Source organism: Lampetra planeri, chromosome 13 (genome assembly GCF_965212315.1).
Source record: "Lampetra planeri chromosome 13, kcLamPlan1.2.h2, whole genome shotgun sequence".
Classification (NCBI taxonomy): Eukaryota; Metazoa; Chordata; class Hyperoartia; order Petromyzontiformes; family Petromyzontidae; genus Lampetra; species Lampetra planeri.
The window spans coordinates 5,907,702-5,927,373 of record NC_136119.1 but is presented as its reverse complement, the minus strand read 5'-3'; the positions used below and the strand labels follow the sequence as shown (position 1 = coordinate 5,927,373).

The window sequence follows — 19,672 nt, the reverse complement described above, 5'->3', positions numbered from 1 at the left end:
CGATAAAGTCACGTAGAAGGGAAATAAGAAAATAAGAAAAATAAAAAAAATTCTCACGACGTTTCGATTGTCATGAATCCCTGCAGTCACGAAAGCTTTAAATCGAAAGTGATACGCCACTTCATTGAGCTATCATTTGTGGCCAGGTCGCTACTGAAAAATAGCTATATAGCTCAGCGGATCTTGCCTGGTAAAGTAAAAATAGTTGCAATAGTTTCACGGCGCCATATTGCAAAAAAATACTGTAGCACCATATATTTCCAAACAACCTCGCGATGAAAGTCAAGTCAAAGTGATGTCTTGCTCAAATGACCATTGAGCCGCCAGTGCTCATCTCCCATTTACAGCTCTGAGTCAGTGGTGGAAATTCTACATTGCCATGGCAGCGGCGAGTCTAGCTATAGGACAACCACTGTTGACTTCTCTACAAAGTGGTACTCATCGTATCGACCCCAGTAGGATGATGAGGTGAGCCAACTCCAAAGCAGGATTTACACTCGCGATCACCTTATGATCGCGAGCCTCGCGCCCTAACCGGATGAAGCAACTTTGTTTCACGGCGTCACGTTCCGAACGTTTCAAATCGTATCGTTAAAAAGTGACATCGCGGCAGCCCCCGTGGTGACGATGGTTGCCTTGTGCCCCGCGTCACGGCCGCAGCCTCACCGCGGCGCTGGCGTCGTGCCCGGCGCTGCGCAAGGAGCAGAGACAGGCGCTGGCGCGCCACGTCGCACGCCGGCCCGGCGGCGTGGCCGGCTGGTCCCCGCAGTTACTCGAGTCACTCGCGCCGCTGCTCACCAGCCTCCCCATCAGCTACTTCGTGCAGCTCACAGACCAGCAGGTGAGCATGCTGTATGAATATAGCACCAGCCTCCCCATCAGCCACTTCGTGCAGCTCACCGACTAGCAGGTGAGCACGCTGTATGAATATAGCACCAGCCTCCCCATCAGCCACTTCGTGCAGCTCACCGACTAGCAGGTGAGCACGCTGTATGAAGAGAGCACCAGCCTCCCCATCAGCCACTTTGTGCAGCTCACCGACTAGCAGGTGAGCACGCTGTATGAAGAGAGCACCAGCCTCCCCATCAGCCACTTAGTGCAGCTCACCGACTAGCAGGTGAGCACGCTGTATGAAGAGAGCACCAGCCTCCCCATCAGCCACTTCGTGCAGCTCACCGACCAGCAGGTGAGCACGCTGTATGAAGAGAGCACTAGCCTCCCCATCAGCTACTTCGTGCAGCTCACAGACCAGCAGGTGAGCATGCTGTATGAATATAGCATCAGCCTCCACATTGGGTACTTGGTGTCACTCACCGACCAGCAGGTGAGCACGCTGTATGAAGAGAGCACCAGCCTCCACATCAGCTACTTCGTGCAGCTCAACGACTAGCAGGTGAGCACGCTGTATGAAGAGAGCATTAGCCTCCACATCGGCTACTTCGTGCAGCTCACCGACCAGCAGGTGAGCACGCTGTATGGATAGAGCACCAGCCTCCACATCGGGTACTTGGTGCAGCTCACCGACTAGCAGGTGAGCACGCTGTATGAAGAGAGCACCAGCCTCCACATCAGCCACTTCGTGCAGCTCACAGACCAGCAGGTGAGCACGCTGTATGAATATAGCACCAGCCTCCACATTGCGTACTTGGTGCCACTCACCGAGCAGCAGGTGAGCACGCTGTATGAATATAGCACCAGCCTCCACATTGCGTACTTGGTGCCACTCACCGAGCAGCAGGTGAGCACGCTGTATGAAGAGAGCACCAGCCTCCACATCGGGTACCGCAATCTGTAAAAAAAAACGCGTGGGCTTGTTGAACACGCTAAATCAAAAATTAAGAAGCTAAAACACATAAGTTGCTTTACTATTTATAATATTGACTGCCTATTTTTTATTTTGATATTCGTTGCGCACGGTTGCACTTTATTTTGCGCACCCTAACAATTTACTTCGCCCAGTCTGTGATAGCCGCTGAGGTCGTGGTGGGTTTCTTTTCTCATTCCTGTTGCTCCATGCCCCCTGTACCGTTACCGTTCTGCTGCAATGTGCACCGGTGCCTTACTTTATCGAGGGCGATATTTACACATTCGAAAAAAAGGCTGAGTGCGCCGCGGGTCACAACACTTCTCCGCCTCTGTCTTCCTTGACGCTCACTGCTCGATCCCCGGACATTCCCTGCCACCGCCCCACAAACTTTGGCGCTGCGCGCGTAGGTGCTGTCGGTGGTGAGCCTGCTGGACAGCAGCTCGGCGGACACGGCGCACTGGCGGCACGTGAGCCACGTGGCTCTCAACGGCAACACCGGCAACCTCACGGAGAGAGACGTCCACAGGTGCGACGTCGGGGGTTTTTCAACGGCGAGATGGAAAATGATAAGTGTTGTGCGTAAGCCACAGCTCATCTAGCTGCAGTGTGACCCCACGATGCACGCCGACATATAGTTCCATAGGTTGTCATACTCTCTGGTTCTTTCGATAAAGTCACGTAGATAGAAAAATAATAATCGAACACGACGTTTCAGTCGCAACACAAGCGTCCGTCATCAGATTATTAGTTTTTATATCTACGTGACTTTACGGAAAGAAATAGAGAGTATGGATTCCTGCAGTCACGAAAGCTTCAAATCCATAGGTTTTGTTTTAGATTTGAAGCTTTCGTGACTGCAAGGATTCATATTCTTAGGTTTATTCGGTAAAGTCACGTAGGTAAAAAATTTAAATTAATAAAAGTAAAATAAAAATAAAATAAAAAATCACGACGTTTCGGAGGCAACACAAGCTTCCGTCTTCAGGTGGAACCGTCACAGCACGATTGCTGTATCAAGTACTTACTTGATACAGCAATCGTGCTATTACCAATGGAACAACATACTGTCCAGGAAAGCCTCACTGAGTTCCTGCGCTCGAAGTATGGTGGGTCCTGCATTGCAATGTGTGGTCAATTCCACTCAGCACGTGGGGGGGGGGGGGGGGGGGGGTAACACTCAAAACTTCATACAGATGGATTCAAGAATCCATTGCTGTACTTCCATGCAGCGATCTCGCAGCCCAAGTCCACATCAATTGGTGTTCCCTGTTGGTCTCCCATCTAAGTACTAACCAAGCTCATACCTATCTGATGAGAACACGCACATTCATGGTACTTTGATTTGATGATTTGGTCACCTTTCCTCACACTGAAACAGCGGTGAGTGTCTCTTTGTTTACGTGTATGGCCGCTACAACCACGTGCAGTTTCAAAGTGTCGCATCTCGCCGTGTAGGTTTGGCAGGGTGCTGTGTTACACAAACACAGAGGACCTGGCGCAGTTGATGGGGAATCAACCCGTCTTCCGGAGCGTCCTTCAAGCCCTGATCTCCTGCATAGAGAAGGGCGCCATTGACATTGACGGCAAGGTATGGAGGTGATTCACAAGCAGCTGCTAGCGAGCCTAAAGCCGGATTCACAACTCGAGCGATCAGTTGCACAAGCAGGTTGTTCTCAAAGTCGCGCAACTTCAACTCCCTGCGACTGCGCTGTCCGCATCTCAGCGAGTAGTTGCGCTCCAAGGAAATTAAAGAGCGTACGGAAGATTGGAACGACCAAGCAGAGTTCGCGTATTTGCTTCACGTAATGGAATACGTCACTATAAATCGCCGAACTGATCAGTTGAGAGTAAGAGTCCTACTCATAAGAATGAGCATTTATATACGGCGTCATTCATGCAAACGGAATCGCACGACGCCGCACAATCCACAACACGTGGGGGCGGCATATCAATTAAGATGTTTTCAGCCAATGAATGACGAGTGTGTATACGTGTGGGAGGACACCGGAGTGCCCAGAGAATAGTCACGCGTGCGAGGGGGCAGCACTCTCCCCCCATACAGATCTCAACAGACGACATCAGTCCACACGTTGCTGGACCTGCCTTCTTTAAGGCAAGCCAGAATATGGAACCTCGACGCCTACGGGAAGTGGATTAGGGGCCGTCCATAAATGACGTTACGCACCCAGGGGGGGGGGGTCAGATATTTGTGACGATGTGTGACGAGGAGGGGGGGGGGAGAACTGTGACGTCACATCAAAATGCGCAACTTTAAATATAGAATTGTTATAACTCGAGCGATCAGTTGTAGGAGTGTTGTTATAACAACACTCCTACAACCATTTTCAAGGAGCATAAACCATCATCCGACCTCCGGTCATTCTCGCAGCGGATTTTGGCTTAGCCATCGAAGGAAAGAGGGTCACTGCATCGCGCGCTTTCAGATGCGCTTCTGCGGCCGTCTGGAACGCTCTTCCTTCCGATATTAGGAAGCCACTGGAGTTGTGCACTTTTAAATGTAGATTGAAAACTCATTTCTTTAGAATTGCTTGTTGTGCATCGACTCGCACAGAGACCTTTAGGACTCACAGAGACCCATCGTTTGTTGTCCTTTCCCCAGCACCTCTGATTAGCAACAGGTGGCTATGTACGGTGCAAATGAATTTGTGGTGCTCGAGTTCTGGCTCTTGGCCTTTCGCCATCTTTCCCTCCCGTGCAGCTCGCGTTCTTCATCGCCAAGAACCTCGGCGTCGCTGAGGCCTCAGAGCTGACGCAGGATGACCTGGCAGAGATGGCCTACCTCCTGCCGGCTTTGGGGTTGGCGTATACGCAGCAGCTGCCCAGCCAGCTGGTGCAAGCCGGCGCTCGCCACATCAACTCGATCACCTACGCTCCGGCACAGGTCGGTTCTGGCTTCGGTGTGCCTATCATGTAACATGCCCGTATTTGTCTCGGTGTTGTCGTACGTGTTACATGTGCGGTGCTTTTTGTTCAGGGGCCGTCCATAAATGACGTCACGCAGCTGGGGGGGGGGTCAGACATTTGTGACGATGTGTGACGAGGGGGGGGGGGGTTTGAGAAATGTGACGTCACATAAAAATGCGCAACTTTAAATAAATATACACAACGCGTTCTACAACATTAGAGTGCAGCGCCACATTAAATACGCACCACAATGACAATAGTTTAAAGCGATTTGAAGCATGTATTACTTTTGTGGTGGGGGGGGGGGCAGTGCTTTGTAACGTCATATTTAAGGGAGGGGTCTGACTTTTTGTGACGCCGTGTGACTAGGGGCGGGGAGGGGGTCAAAAATCGTCCAAAATCGCGTGACGTTATTTATGGACGGCAACTCATTCGACCGGTGGATGAGGGCCCCCCCATGCCGTGCGAGATGTGGGGGGAAGGGGGGATTTTACCATAACTTCAATCCCGCCGGTCAGCGTGGGTTCGTGAATGCTGCAAGCATTGACGTGAGAGCAGTAATGGGTGCTGCTGCACTACTCTCTGCTGCTCTCTGCTGCTCATATTGTAGCCCTCCCCCATTAGCCTCCAACACCTTGTCTTATGCATGGTGGCCACCCATCCCAGCACCCTGAGGTCTGACGAGCGGCTTCTGTAAATTATATTTTAATTATGTTCCATTCATGGTACTGGAATCAAGAGTGCCCCTAAGGTGGCACCTGGTTTTGAGTGGAGGTCAAGCGGCAACTGCCTCAGCCTGGTGGCATCTGTGTGGCTCGTCACGAGGCGTGGTTGCTGTTCTGTGAGAGAGTGATGAGAAACATTTCGGGGCGAGTCCCTGCCAGGCCCAGCTCCAGCTGCTCTAAAGATGTTGGGGGGGGGGGGGCAATAGGGATGTTGTGTGTGGGGGCTCACCATAGGGAATTGATTCACTGCGAAGCGGAGTGAACTTGGCTGGGGTCAAAATGACATTTGGTTGTGGCAGGGCCCTGCTCCAGCGCCTCTGCAGCTGATAGAGGTCTGCAGGACTGGCGAATGTCAGACTTGGAGTGAACTTGACAGTGTTTTTAATTCTGTTATCGCCGTGTACTCTCTGAGGCCAGCACTTCTGTTTCCAGAACAATAGAAAAATGTTTTTCATTGCAACAAAACGTGAGCCCGGTACAACGCGACGAAATATTCCAGTGACGGGGTGCTACAGAGAATCCGCGATAATCGATTCCGGCACGATGGAACCACACGACAGGGGAAGGAAGGGCGGGGGGCGGGTTTAGGCCCTGCTGCCCCAAACAAATGGGGACCTCGCGTGTGTAGGGAGGAAGATAAAGATTTAAATGGGGAGGGAAAAGGCGTATAACCAACATGCTATGGAAAGACCAAGGATAGAGGGGAGGGTGGGACACTAGGAAACATTGAATGATGATGTATTTGAAACCACCCCGTTATATTTTTTTACACGTGTGTGTATTTGCGTGTGTGTGCATCTGTTTATTTTGAACGTATGGTATGTATTGTATTGCAGGCTCGAGTGCTTGCTGAAAAATTCATTCACGAGAGACAAGTAAGAAATGTTGTTTCGTTACATAAGGCGTTCACTGCAGTCGTTTTGAAACACACCATTTATACCACTGCACTGATTGCAGAGAGATTGATTTCAAGCAGGTTTAAATGTTTTTTTAACTAACTTAGATAGTGCTTATTGTTTAGGTTAGTATACTATTCACAAAGTTTACACCAGGGTTAATGACCAACGTATTGTTTCGTGTTGAACCTATGATACCACATGTGGTCGAATTTAAGTGAATCGAGATAGGAGGAATGTCCGACCGGTAAGGCCTCGGCGTCGACACTAACGAGAGAGTGGCAGCCAATGGAGGAAGCACACCTGAGGGCATAGATTGTTACCTCCCAGGACAGCAAGAAATGGTAACGGTTGGGGAGACCTTCATTCAGCAGTGGATTACTCAGGACTGATGATAATGATGACAAGGAATAACAATTGATGATGATTATTCAAGGTCGCCAAAGTTGTGCTCACACAGCGTGTGTGCCTCTCCTTGCCCAGCTGACGGCGCAGGTCGTGGGGCAGCTGGGCAGCTTGGTGTGTGGGCTCCCGCCATCTGTGCTGCGCACTCTGCCCCCGGCGGCCCTCACCCAGGGCTGGCCGGCGGTGAGGCCCCACGCTGCCTGCCTGCGTGCCGCACAGAGGACGGCCATCATCTCAACATTCAGGGTCAGCATGCTCCCCTCCCCACATCAGTTTTCATGTTCTCGCACATGGGTGGGTCAGAGACAGGATTTCCCCCCTCGTTAGGCCCTTGCGCCGCCAATCTCAGATTTTTGGTCAGAGTTTCTGTTCTCCCCCCTTGTACTATGACCGATGCTTTGTACTGCGCTCGTGTTGAGTCGCAAAAAAAACCTATTTAAAACAACTATTTAGGGTCGGCCTCCCTCACCTGGCTCTTTTGTTCATTCACTGCAGGATTTCTTTTTCCCCCAAGTCTCCCTCGCAAAATAGGCTTTTATCTGAATGGGCCTTTCACCTCGAATCACAAATTGGCCCTACAAAGTTGGCGTCACAGAAACTACTTCAAAAGGCCTCTTTATCCACATGAGGGGAACATCTTTTGATCACCTGCAAAGGTTATCACATATCAATCAAACCTGAATGTTTAAGTCTCATAGCTGGAATAAGCCTATTTACATGAAAAACCCAATGTAATGTGATGGCTTTTTTCAAAGTCATTGATCATAATCACCATACTTAATTACGCAGTTGTTCCCTGGAACCGAACCCAGGATCCCAGTGGTGCTCGCTCAGTGTCTTAACTACCCGGCCATCTCTGTATCATATGACACATTGTAAAAGCAATTAATATTGTCAAGCAGTGCACATTTGGGCAGTACACCACAGGGTCTATGCTGAATCCTTTGACTTTACCCAGCGCTCCAAGATGGACTGTCTGGAGTGGATCGCGCGACTCGGCCCCCTGCTGTCTGATCTGCCGTTGGTTGACCTGGACTTCCGCTACCCGGCGCATGCTGCCAGCCTTCCGGCACTCGCCGACATAAACTGGACTCCTCACCAGGTGTGTGGGTCCCTTTTTGCAAGCAGGTGAATTCAGGAGTCAGTACCCGCTCTGGGTCTGTGTGGCAGCAGTGGTTGTTGTATTGTTGCATCACAAGACTGTGATAGATGGTAATGGTAATAGTGTAGTGACATAGGACGTCACTACTGTGTCGGCCCGTACGAGGGCTGGGGGCCCCAAGGGGGTGCCTGGAGGGTCACGTGGTGGAGGGACCCAGACCTTCCCTTGAGGTGGGGGAAGGGAGGCGTGGCCTGTGAAGGGAGGCGTGGCCTGGGCAGAGCCGGCCACGCCAGAGCAGATATAAGCGGGGTGTGAACGCAGAGCGAGGGCTGTTGTACTCCGAAGTGAAGACGATATCATCGGTCCTCAAGTCCCGGGTCGTCGTCCTGGACCAGGCAGGCCGTTGCCTGCCTGGTCCACTCTGCGTGGTGTTCCAGAGTGTTAGTGACTTGAGGAAGGTGGTCACCACCTCATGTACAGTGTTATATTACTTACCGTTTAATAAATAGTGTTGCCTCCAAGATGTGTGTGTGTGCACCTAATTCGAACCCACTACAATAGAAAGGCCATGATCCAGCGGTAGATCATTCATGGCTGATGATGATGATGGCGTCAGTACTCACTCACTATTTATGTTTTGTTGTGTTTATATATAATATTCTTTTTTCTGAACGTTTTGTTGCAGGCACAGTCCCTTTTCAGAAGGATTCTCAAGGGGCACAGTGGAGAGTTGAAAAAGGAATTTATACTGTAAGGGATCTTACTGTCAGGGATCAGCGATGGTTCGGTGCCATATATCCACCGTGGCCATGCACCTGCACAGCGGCTCATCATTGTGCTGCCTTGTCAGAATCAGAACATGTATTTATACTGGAGGAATCCGATGAGCTATAATGCTCTTTTTTCACAGATGTCCAGTCTGGGCGGGTCAGAACGTTAAAACAACAAACAATACACAAACACGATAGGAGTGCAAAGTATAGGCAAATAAAAGGTAAATAATGGACACACAAATAACATGTTTCAGTATATCATTGTAATATGATGATGATTAAAATAAACATTTTAAAACATTCAATTGTGATTGGAAAAATATTGTAATTTATTTGTCTATCAGTAGCAGACAATACATCTCCCTTCCAGGAGTGGCCATCAGCTCCCAGAAGGCCGTGAGGCTGAGGGGCTGGGTAAGATTTACTTTGAATTGTTTATCGAAAAAGATGGATGTGTAAAGCGGCCGTGTCGTCTGCTTATTTGTTTTGTTATTTATAATTCTACAAAATGACACTCATGCTTCTTTTGAGTTGTCTGTCAGTAGGTGTCTTTAGTGAGGAATCACAACCAATCACTTTGCTCATTATTCTTATGCACATCTCCAGGTCAGCTCATGCACTCTCATTAAACTAACTTGCACGATGGAAAGCAGATTTCATTGTTGTTATTTATTATTTGTGCATTTGCTTATCCTTGGTTCTGGAAATATGAACAGCATGACAAAGCACCATCATTTAAATCATCCTCTTTGCTAATGAAATCCTCTTTGAGAGCCACGTTGTTCAGTCAAACTGAGGTTAAATGTGACAATGTCAATACATGAATGCACAGTGTGACAATAACATATATTTGTTCACCCAGGTCTCTGGGGACGGTTTTTCAAGGTGTGGACTGTGAGACTTTGATGGCATTTTCCCAGGATCCTGAGTTTCTGGGTTTGGTGCATCACCTGTTGTTGGTGGCGGAGGTGGTCAGGACATCTCTGGTGAGAGTCTCGCATGGGCATAGCTGATGACTGAATGTTGGTTTCTGAAGGCTGTCGTGGCCTCAACTTACACACGTATTTTCTAAATGTCCACAGTGCAAGTGCATTGTGGCTTGGATTGAAAACAAATCTGAAATAACCGTGGAAGAAATCATCTTGATGGGACCTCAGCTTGTCATGGAGTTGCCGTAAGTGACATAAATATAGAATAAAGACAATAATATTTGAAACGGTAATATATCACGTGAAAAAATATCCCGTGTTCATTCAGCACATTCATCAATAACACTGCCATAAAGAAGGGCCATTGCCCGAAATGTTGCCTAATATTTGATCTTTAGGACAGTGTTATTCAGAAGTGTTGTGGTTTTGTTATTGGTGCTTGTGTATCACTGCTGACACAGCTATAATAAGCATTGTTTTTTCTGATGTTCCCTGTTCATTCAGATGTTCATTTATTTGTATTTTCAGCTAACAATTGCTCTCTAACACCATAGAATAAACATTTAATCAATATTTACAACATTATGGTAATTATACTGGTTAAAATAATAGTTGTCATTATTATAATATGAAAATTTAATAACGGTGCAATGTTTTGTATTTTACTGTTTAGGATGAAAACGCTTTCCTCATTTCCCAGCAAAGCATTCAAGATGGCTGTGGACATCATCACCCAAAACCAAATACACTTCCTCAATCTGGAACCGTCCAAGCAGAGGCAGCTGACAAAAACAATCTTGGAGCAGATGGTGAGCACAGTGCTATTTTTTTCTTCACATAATTTCTCCAGCGATTGCTCCTGAACAAAGAAAATGTGCACACATGTCCCAATCGTGCTCTGGCCACCAGCTCAAGAACCAAACAGCTTTTTTACGCCTTTCTTATTATTCCAACTCTCAGCTGTGAGCGGTAACATTGAGTAGACATTCGCACTTCTGTAGCGGCAGCTCCTTGCCCACCACATGGGCCCATGCTGACACGGAAGTTGAGTATTAGAGCATCGCAGCAATGGACTACAAGATGAGATGTCCAGCAAAAAGGGGCTGCCAAGGGCAAGGGGCAAAAGGGGCAATTTTCCCTAGAGCCTCACACATTTTTTCAAAACTGCTTTTTTGTGTTTTAGTTTGTTTTCCTTCCCCCACACCGTCGATTTGCACGGTTGGCTACACGTACGGTGTGAAAGAAGAAAACATTTCCACGGACCACCAAGCCCCCTACTCATGGTGGTGTAGTAGAGTTACCCACTCGATATTCACAAACTCGGAGAGCAAATCGTTAACAAGGTTTTCCCGCTCAAACTAACGGTCAGGGTCTCACAAGCTGTGAGAGCTGACCGTAAACAAGGTTTTCCCGCGCGACCAAACGGTCAGGGTCAGATAGGGTGAATTGGGATCGAAAAGCATATTGGGAACGACCAATCACAGGGTTCCACAAGGTGGCCGGGGATTGGACAACCCGGCCACGAGCAAGTATAAAGCCAGAGCGCTCAGAGCTCTCGGGGAGTTGAACCACACGAAGACCCAAGACAGCGGAAGAAGCTTAGGACCCTGGACCAAGCCCTCCAGCCCTTATCAGGGCTAGGGTTCAGTGTAACCAGTGGTCGGGAGACATCTCCCTAGGTCCAGTCAGAGGACACTGAAAGAGCGGGATATTGAGTAGCCTGTAGGGTACGGGGGCTTGTACGTTCTGAGTGTAACGGGTGAGGGGACCGTATATCCCTCAGTGCATAGGGACCGTGTTAATAAAAGTGTGTGCTACAAAAGACGTTGAAGAGTCCGTCTGTACAACACTACAGTGGCAAACGCATTCACTTATCTCTAAATACCAGTGATACGAAATTATTAATATTACCGGAACATACAAATATTTTTAAACTTTTATTTTGAGGGGGGTGGGGGGGGGTTAGATATTAGGGTTAGGGTAGTTTGATCTGGGTAGTTTGCCTCACTCCCTTTTTCAATTAAATATCATAAGTAAAATATGAATTAATGTCCAAAACAATTATTTCTGGACCATCAACCTGTGCATTTGCATCACAGCCACCGCGGCCCCACCTGGAGGACATTCGCGGACCACACTCTGTGGGCCACTGGCAGAGGTCGCAACCGGGTACCCGATACCCGTACCCTACCCGATACCCGGCTACCCATACCCGGCCGGGTACGGGTAGGGTACGGGTACCCGGCCGGGTACGGGTACCCGTTTGCGACCCTGGTGCGGCCGGGTACGGGTAAGGAATCAAAACCCGTTTGCGACCTCTGGCCACTGGGCTAGAACAAGCGCGTCGTGCGGTAAAGCAGCAATGTGCTGAATTGTGAACTAGCTCGAGCAGCGGCTCTTGCAAGGGCTGCCTCTCGCTCAGCAGGTGGAGCCCTTCTTCAGCAAACGCATATCGTTGAAACGTGAACAGGAGACTCGAAACCACGGGTTTTCGTTTTCGCGGCTGTGCAGTGCAGCTCTCAGATGTGTTTTCGGGTTGTGCTGCGTGTCGTTCGGCACGATGTCCAACGTTTCGCTCAACGTGTCGCCGGGAGCTTCTTCCGGAACTGATAAAAACTCTCAGTACCTGTCTGAATCTCCGAGCACGTTGGACGTAACGTTAGAGATAATGCCGCCGAATAACACGCGGCAACAACCCGAACGCAGAGAACGTTTGCAAACACCAAGAAGCCGCTCCTTGTTCCACTCTCCTACTCCACTCCACTTATCCACGTCCATCAATCCTTTCTCAAATAGAGAATTAAGTTCTTATTCGTTGTTGCGTGCTTCAGATGAGTCAAACGTCAAGCATGTGCCGTAGGTGCCATCACAGGGGAGTGGGTGGGGGGAGTGGACAAATGCTGTTGCCGTGATGCTACAATCTAAGTCGGAGATTTAAACCTGTGTTTGCTGGCCTATTAAAAGCTGCCTCGTGCCATGTCCCTCGGCCACAGCTCCGCATCCGAGGCATCTCTTTTCTCACAAAGTCCCTCCCCCCTCCTCACCATCACCAAGTCAGTCATCCCCTCCACTTATAAAACTGTGCCACTGCCTGTGGTCTGCAGCACAGTAGGAGGCAAGCAGCTGAATTTGAGAAACCAAGAAGTGTCCGTGGCGAGAATTACACTTTGCCTACCCCGTCCCTTCCCTCCATACGTTTGCAGCCGCTGCCAACCGTCGTGCAGATTGGCGGTGAGTACCTCGACTCGCTGGGCTTCCTCGTGGGCTTCATGGAGGAGGAAGTGTTGCGCAGGATGTCTCGCCCAGAGCTGCTGTTGCGGTTGGGCGAGCTGCACGGGTACTGCCTCCCGGCCCCAACGCTTGACGCCCTGGGACTCATCCTCACGCAGAACGATGCCCTCGGGTCAGTGATGTGTAACACCGCCTGGATACTTGGAGTTTGCGTGTTGCTCTCCCTGTGGTCGTGTGGATTTTTCACAGGGTCCTCTGGTTCCATATGTAGAAACATGCGTTTAGAGTATACATCTGCTATAAAATTGACATGCGATAAGCCACTTTGTTGAGCTATCATTTGTGGCCAGGTCACTTCTGAAAAAGCGCTATATAACTCAGTCGGCCTTTCCTGGTACAATAAAAAATTGTAGTAGTAGAAGTAAATTCCATTCGAGACTTATTTAAAATCAAATAACATCATCACCTGAATCCAGCTTCGAGATGTTTTATTTTCTGCAGAGGCTGTGTTTGAATGCAAGCTGTGTAGATAGTTTGAGGGGGTCAAGTTCTGTCCGTCCTAGCCATCCACCACATACGGTGAACGATGTGGTGCTGCTGCTGCTTCTGCAGGGGTGCTGACATGTGGAGTCTGGCTACCGTGGAGCAGCTGGGGAGGTTGGTTCTCGCCCTGCCTCTGGAAGACATCTACCAGCTGCCCAAGGTGGGTGCCACCTCGTGGCATATACGTCACTGCACAATACAGAGACTCTTATAATGGTAATAATATGAATCATTTGTACATTTTATATTCACGCCATTTTTTGGCACAGAGGCTCCCGTGAAGGCGCTGTGTTTCACAGATGGATATAGCTTGCCAGTAAGTTGATGATGTAGCTATATGGTTTTATCCGATTAAGTACCGTAATTTGTGGGTCATTTTAAAATGTGTCAAATTTGGACCGTCACTCTGCCATGGCAATCTCAGACATTACCCTGCCGGTGAATATATCGCACAAATTCTATCTCTGTTGGAGCTACCAACCCCACATCCAAGTGACTGAATTACAGGCATACGCCATCTCACCTGTCTGATTAAAAATCACTTCTCTGCATGCGTCCGGTTAACCAACGAGTCCTTGGATTCGCACCCCCCCCCCCCCACGCTGCCTGCCGCAGGAGGTGCTGAGCATGGAGGTGGTGGAGTTCGTGCTGCGGGCGCAGTGGCGCTGGGAGGCGAACGCCGTGGGAAGGGCGTGCACGCGTCGCCTCGGCGAGAGGGCCCGGCTGGGCCTGCTCAGCAAGGCTCGCGCTCTCGCTGAGCGGAGCTCCCACATGGAGCACGGGCAGCGTGGAGGTGAGGGCGGTGGCCTGCAGATGGTTACTCCGATTGTGGAGATGTATGTCGGGCAGGTTTTAATAGGATATCGGGAAAGCTACCAAGCTTCCTGGTTTCTGCTGGTCTGTCCGGTTTCATAAAGGCTGTATGTGCCAGTGTCCCGAAGCATTTGGGAAAAGGATTTGGGTCCTAGTTTAAAATGTTCGGGCCTAAGGCTAGGCTTGTACAGGCAAAGGGTGGGGCAATGGTTGGGGTTGACAATGAGAGAGAGAGACCTGGTATAACGTATGGATATGCATGGCATTCAAGAGCATGGATTCACCAAATGACATTCGATAGATAAGCACATGCTGTGTATAGCTTGATAATTGCGAGTACAGTACACATTTGGATTATACGCAGCTATCTTCGCCCCCTACTTTGAAAACTTGGCAGGACCCTCCTAAAAAAATGTCATGAGACTCAGTGAGACTTTACTGGGTAAACAAGCACAATAACAATAATATTATACACAGCACTTCTATTAACTGTCAGTTTAACATGTAGGCTTTCAAAACAACACATCCGAGTCAGATTTGGCACGGTACATAAAATACAGAATTTAATATCTGGTACAAAAGATGTATTGCCGAAACTATCAACAGAAGGTGTGTACAGGATTAATTGCACGTGTGGTAAATGTTATGCTGGGCAAACAGGACGAATGATCAGCACGAGATTAAAAGAACATCATAGAAATATAAAATTATTCCAAATGCAACTGTCAGCAGTAGCAGAACACGCGTGCCAGCAAGGACACTCAATTGATTTTGATAATGTTGAAGTTTTGTGCAAAACTAGCTACTACTGGCCAAGACGAATTAGAGAATTTATCGAAATTGAAATAAATAAAAAGAACTTTAACCGTTCGGATAGCTACCGTCTTAGTGCTGCGTGGAAGCGAATCATGAAATAATACATTATTTAAATGCATGCCTACAAAGGGCAGCGTACTTAAATAGGGATTACCGTTGTTAGGTCTATTTTAATAAACAATAGACAGGAAGGACAAGTTTAAAGGGCTCGCATAATGCACAAGCATAAGGTACGTTGCCTCAGTAATCCCCCCCCCATCATTGTGCAAGAGCGTAGAAGGGTGGTCAACACATCTACGCCTCTATATAAGGAACGAAACAGCAAGAGACTTCTCCACGAATCTGGCTGTCGCCTGATGAAGCTAGTTGTTATTTCTGGCGAAACGTCGTACTCAGATTGTAAATGTTGTGGCTTGGCTCTCCAACACACCGGTGTGCTGCACTAGTACACTACACTATACACCACACTATACACTACACTATACACTACGGCACTATACACTAGTGCTGTACTAGTGACGAATTGGCCACGTTCTGTTTACGTGACAACCCTTATTAGTTGGCTGTGTCGGGTGGTGGCGGGTTTTAACGACACATTTATATATTTACACGATCTAACCCAAAAACCTCTATTATGGATCTATGAACTGTATTACGAAATTCAGGAATAGCATCTTCATGTTAAGCAGGGCATCTCGAATTTCCTACACAAGTTAACTATAGCACTTCACGCTGTTACTGTGCAGTTTGATTACCGTTTGAAGAGAATTTCGGTCGGAGTGTTTGTGGTGTCGACTTCATTATTCATCTAGCAGCATTCAGTGACAATTTCAGCTATCCCGAGTTGTGGCTAACCCTTGTCTAGCTTGGTGAGGCGACGCCGGACATGTGTTGTACTCTGTGCTGCTGGTGCTCCTCCTTCTCAGCTCCGACGTGCGCCGACATCAAGGCCACATTCCCCGCGGTGTGGACCCCGGGCCAGCTGGTGCGGATGTCTGGGAAGGATTTCTACGACTGCCTGGAGACACTGGGGGCCGACGAATACCTCTCGCCCGAGCAGCTGACGGCCATCATGCAGAGAGTGGGACAGGTCAGCCTCTTGGTCACCCGTCTCTCCCATTTAATAGCATGATACAATAGGGGCAAGTTTAGGGCAGTCGTCATGGGCGATCTTCATCGGCAGCGTATTAGCTATGAGCAGCCATGTCAACTTCGTGGCGTAGAGCGGCGAGTCCTGTCAGAGTTCTGTCTGGTCAATGAAAGCAGGTGTGTTTGCCTAAAAAAATATTGTTTTGCACAACGCTCAACCTCAGGTAGTCATGTGACTTCAGTTTGTGATCTGATTGGTGTTTGCCATCCCAGTTGTCCATTCGTGCGAAACGGCCTCTCTCGGATTTGGTCCAGATTCAGGTAACTAAATGTTTTACAATAGAAAACGCTGCGGCGACTGTTTTCGGTGACAAACGCTGGCAACGGTTGCCCTAAAATTGCCATCGTGTATCATGGCTTTCATTCCTTTGCCACGAAGATTGAAATAAAAACCCCCACATTACTGATGCACACTTGACCTGTGTAGCCGCTTACACATTTGTAAGTGTTTGGGCCTCTTTATTAGTCGGTGATATAATTAACGAAATCTCACTTTAAAGGCTCTGCAGGGATTAGGTGTTCGCTGCTCGATTAGCATATGTTTCTTTGAGGTCAAAACTGCTGTAAAGCAATAATAGTTTGTCGGTATTTTTTTCCTGATTTTTGTTTGTGTTAATGGATGTAAACCAGAGTGCTAATAGAAGACCCACTCACACGGGGGAAGTGCGGCACTCAAGCCCTGGATGTGGATGCGTTGTTAGAAACCTGCTTGCTTTACTGCCCCATGCAGGCACCCACCTCATTGCTTCTGCAGGGGGGCATCCCAAAAATCCGTGCTCTCTTCATGATCTACCAACCCCACTTCTGAATGGCTGGATTACGAGCATGGATAACAAACCTGGAAACAACAAGATTGTGATGCTGCTAATGATTATGATGATGATTTTTTTGCTGGTGGTGATTATGATACCAATGATGGTGAGCATGATGATGATACCAATGGATCATACTGGCGATGATGAATATGATGCTGCTGATTACATAGATTTTTGTGATCATATTGATACCGGTGATGATGATTATGATGCCAAGAGTGCCGACGAAGCTACTGGTGATTCCAGAGATGATGTTAATGTCCTGGATGATGAGGATGACGACGACGATGATGACGATACCGACTGCTTCCTTCTGCTGCCCCCCCCCCCCTCTGCAGCTGCATGGCGGAGCAGCGCGGCTGCCCCCCACGATGATTCAGCAACTGGGCCGCGCTGCGACGCGTCTCACGCCGCGCGAGCTGCTTGAGCTGGACCTCACCGACCCGGCCGCCCTGGCCTCACTGGGTGCCCTCGAGGGATGGGACCGCAAGCAGGTGCCCCGAGCTCACACGGCTCTAATTACGCACTCACCACACGCTCACCACACGCTCACCAGACGGTCACCCTGGTCTCACCCAACACTCACCACACACTCTCCCGCAGAGAGTGTGTGTACAGTGCGAAAAAAGTTAAATCTACATACATACCACGTGCTCATCGCACGCTAGCTCCATGCTCACCCCATGTTTTATTTACACTCACCCCATATTTGTCCCATGCTTGCCTCACGCTCACCGACTCGCTCACCCTACGCTAACACCACTCATCATGTGCTCACCCCACACTCAACTCACACTCACGCCACTAGGCTCACATTCATGCCACACTTATCTCACACTTACCCCACTCTCACCTCCTGGTCATCCCACTCACCCTACACTGTGTTTTGAGAGGTCATCGCTAACATGTATGATTAATCCCTCATTGTTTAACCTAACATTTTCATTGCTCATGCTTGTTGCGTGTGATTGAACTCGAAGCCACGTGTGCAAATTTTATGTACTAAACTTACACTGAATTAACCTTGGTTTGAGCAGCGAAACATCTTCCTGCACAGAAGTCAATCTTTCATTTGCAATGCTATGCATGCTAATTTAAAAGCCATTATAAAAGATTATTTGCCAAAATGATGAAAGGAGGTACATTTACATTTTCTGTCAACAGGTTTGTGTTAAACCGGCATGTGTTCTCGTGTTAAATGGACTAATGTGATGCATGATAATTGGTTTTTTACCCTTCTATCTGGCAACAAAACTGACACCTTTTTACAAGGAGTCATGTTTGCATAGACCGCAATACCTGCAGACATAATACAAACAAAAGAACATAACTCTGATAATGTGCACTATTCTTGAAGTTGATTGGTCCACACCCGAGACAGCTTTCCTTAGAGCCTAGTCTCACATGGGTTGCCAGATAGAAGGGTAAAAAACCAATTATCATATTTTTACTGGCAAATGAGGTTCCCATAGTGAATGTGATCATTTCAACCTCATTATCGGTCGTGCAGTGATCAGTGCACCACACTCTAACCCCAGCGATCTGACTTCTTTTCCTGCTCACGACCAATAACAGTGGCGAATGTTTGAACCAGTTATGATCCTCCCCAAGGTCGACTCAACCTTAAATTGAGTACCTGGTGTGGTGTATAAACCGCCACAGGTGTGGTGTTGTGGTGTTAGCCGCCCACCCCCTCATGTGCCGTACCAGCCTTTATTGGTGCTTATTAATGACACTTGCCCCAAACAGCCTGTTAAAGGCTGTACATGGGATTACCACCGCCTGGGTTGGAGTGGTGGCTCGCGCATTTCACTGCGGGCACACTTTGATGTCCTGTCGCTTGGCTGCAGTTGGTGGCAGGTTTCCGGAGTTTCGTACAAAGGAGTGGGTCATCGGTGGCGGAGATGGACTCGACCGATCTGGTGATGCTGGGACACTTCATCTGCGGCATGACGCCGACCGACATCTCGCGCATCAACGCGCGGCAGTACAGGTCAGAGGGCCGGGAACATTTGCTGGAAAAAAACAGAGGGCAAAGGGCGTGATTCAATTCTTAGGAGCCTTGGGATTCTGTGAAGAGAGAGGGAGATGCCACAAAACACTTTTGCCTTTTTAAAATTTCTACAACTCAACACATGCCCGGTACAATACACCGATCATAGAACGGAGTGGGGGACAGAAATTACGCAAACGGCAACCCGATTTCAGCGTGACAGGGCCCTATTAAGGGGGCAAACTGGGCTCACTTCCCCACCCAAGTGGAGACCACGTGCGAGGTACATGAAGATTTATATGACGGAAGGAAATACATTTGTCAAAATTTTAAGGGTAAAGGTGAGGCCCTGGAATTTCTCGCTCGCACCACCTCCGGTGGAAGAGCCTGCACACTCGAGGCAGCTCTGGAGAGCTCCTCTCGAGGGTGTTTTAGCCTACTCTTCCACACTCGGCACGGGTGGAGGAATGAGTTTGTGAAGTTTATGAGAGCAGTAACCGTGGTAGTTTGCGACAGAAGGGCGATAAGCGAGGTGGTGAGCGAGTGACCGGAGTGAATTCAGTGAGAGCTGGATCATCAATCAACCTGACTGCTCTGAGACTTTGAACTCCATCAGGTGCGGTGACGTAAGAACGACGCGATCCATTCCAACAATGTTCCAACTTCGACCGAATTTATGTTTGGAGTAGCTGGAATAATTGTACTTTGCTAAAGGAGGCTTCGCATGAAACAGAAATCCAAGCATAGAAA

At 48.7% G+C, this 19,672-nt stretch overlaps 1 protein-coding gene across 1 annotated transcript in view; it reads left to right on the top strand.

Moving 5' to 3' along the window:
• Positions 1–463: 463 nt before the first annotated feature.
• STRC (stereocilin) overlaps positions 464–19,672 on the top strand; it is a 24,907-nt gene continuing 5,698 nt past the window's right edge. Inside the window, exons 1-20 of the mRNA XM_078600323.1 lie at positions 464–468; positions 661–841; positions 1,118–1,255; positions 1,532–1,738; positions 2,215–2,333; positions 3,263–3,395; positions 4,527–4,709; positions 6,294–6,332; positions 6,837–7,004; positions 7,717–7,860; positions 8,546–8,610; positions 9,496–9,619; positions 9,716–9,807; positions 10,236–10,371; positions 12,766–12,965; positions 13,406–13,496; positions 13,952–14,129; positions 15,892–16,055; positions 17,268–17,423; positions 18,780–18,922. Of these exons, the coding sequence (XP_078456449.1) occupies positions 464–468; positions 661–841; positions 1,118–1,255; positions 1,532–1,738; positions 2,215–2,333; positions 3,263–3,395; positions 4,527–4,709; positions 6,294–6,332; positions 6,837–7,004; positions 7,717–7,860; positions 8,546–8,610; positions 9,496–9,619; positions 9,716–9,807; positions 10,236–10,371; positions 12,766–12,965; positions 13,406–13,496; positions 13,952–14,129; positions 15,892–16,055; positions 17,268–17,423; positions 18,780–18,922 (2,666 nt within the window). The remainder of the gene's footprint in view (positions 469–660; positions 842–1,117; positions 1,256–1,531; positions 1,739–2,214; positions 2,334–3,262; positions 3,396–4,526; positions 4,710–6,293; positions 6,333–6,836; positions 7,005–7,716; positions 7,861–8,545; positions 8,611–9,495; positions 9,620–9,715; positions 9,808–10,235; positions 10,372–12,765; positions 12,966–13,405; positions 13,497–13,951; positions 14,130–15,891; positions 16,056–17,267; positions 17,424–18,779; positions 18,923–19,672) is intronic.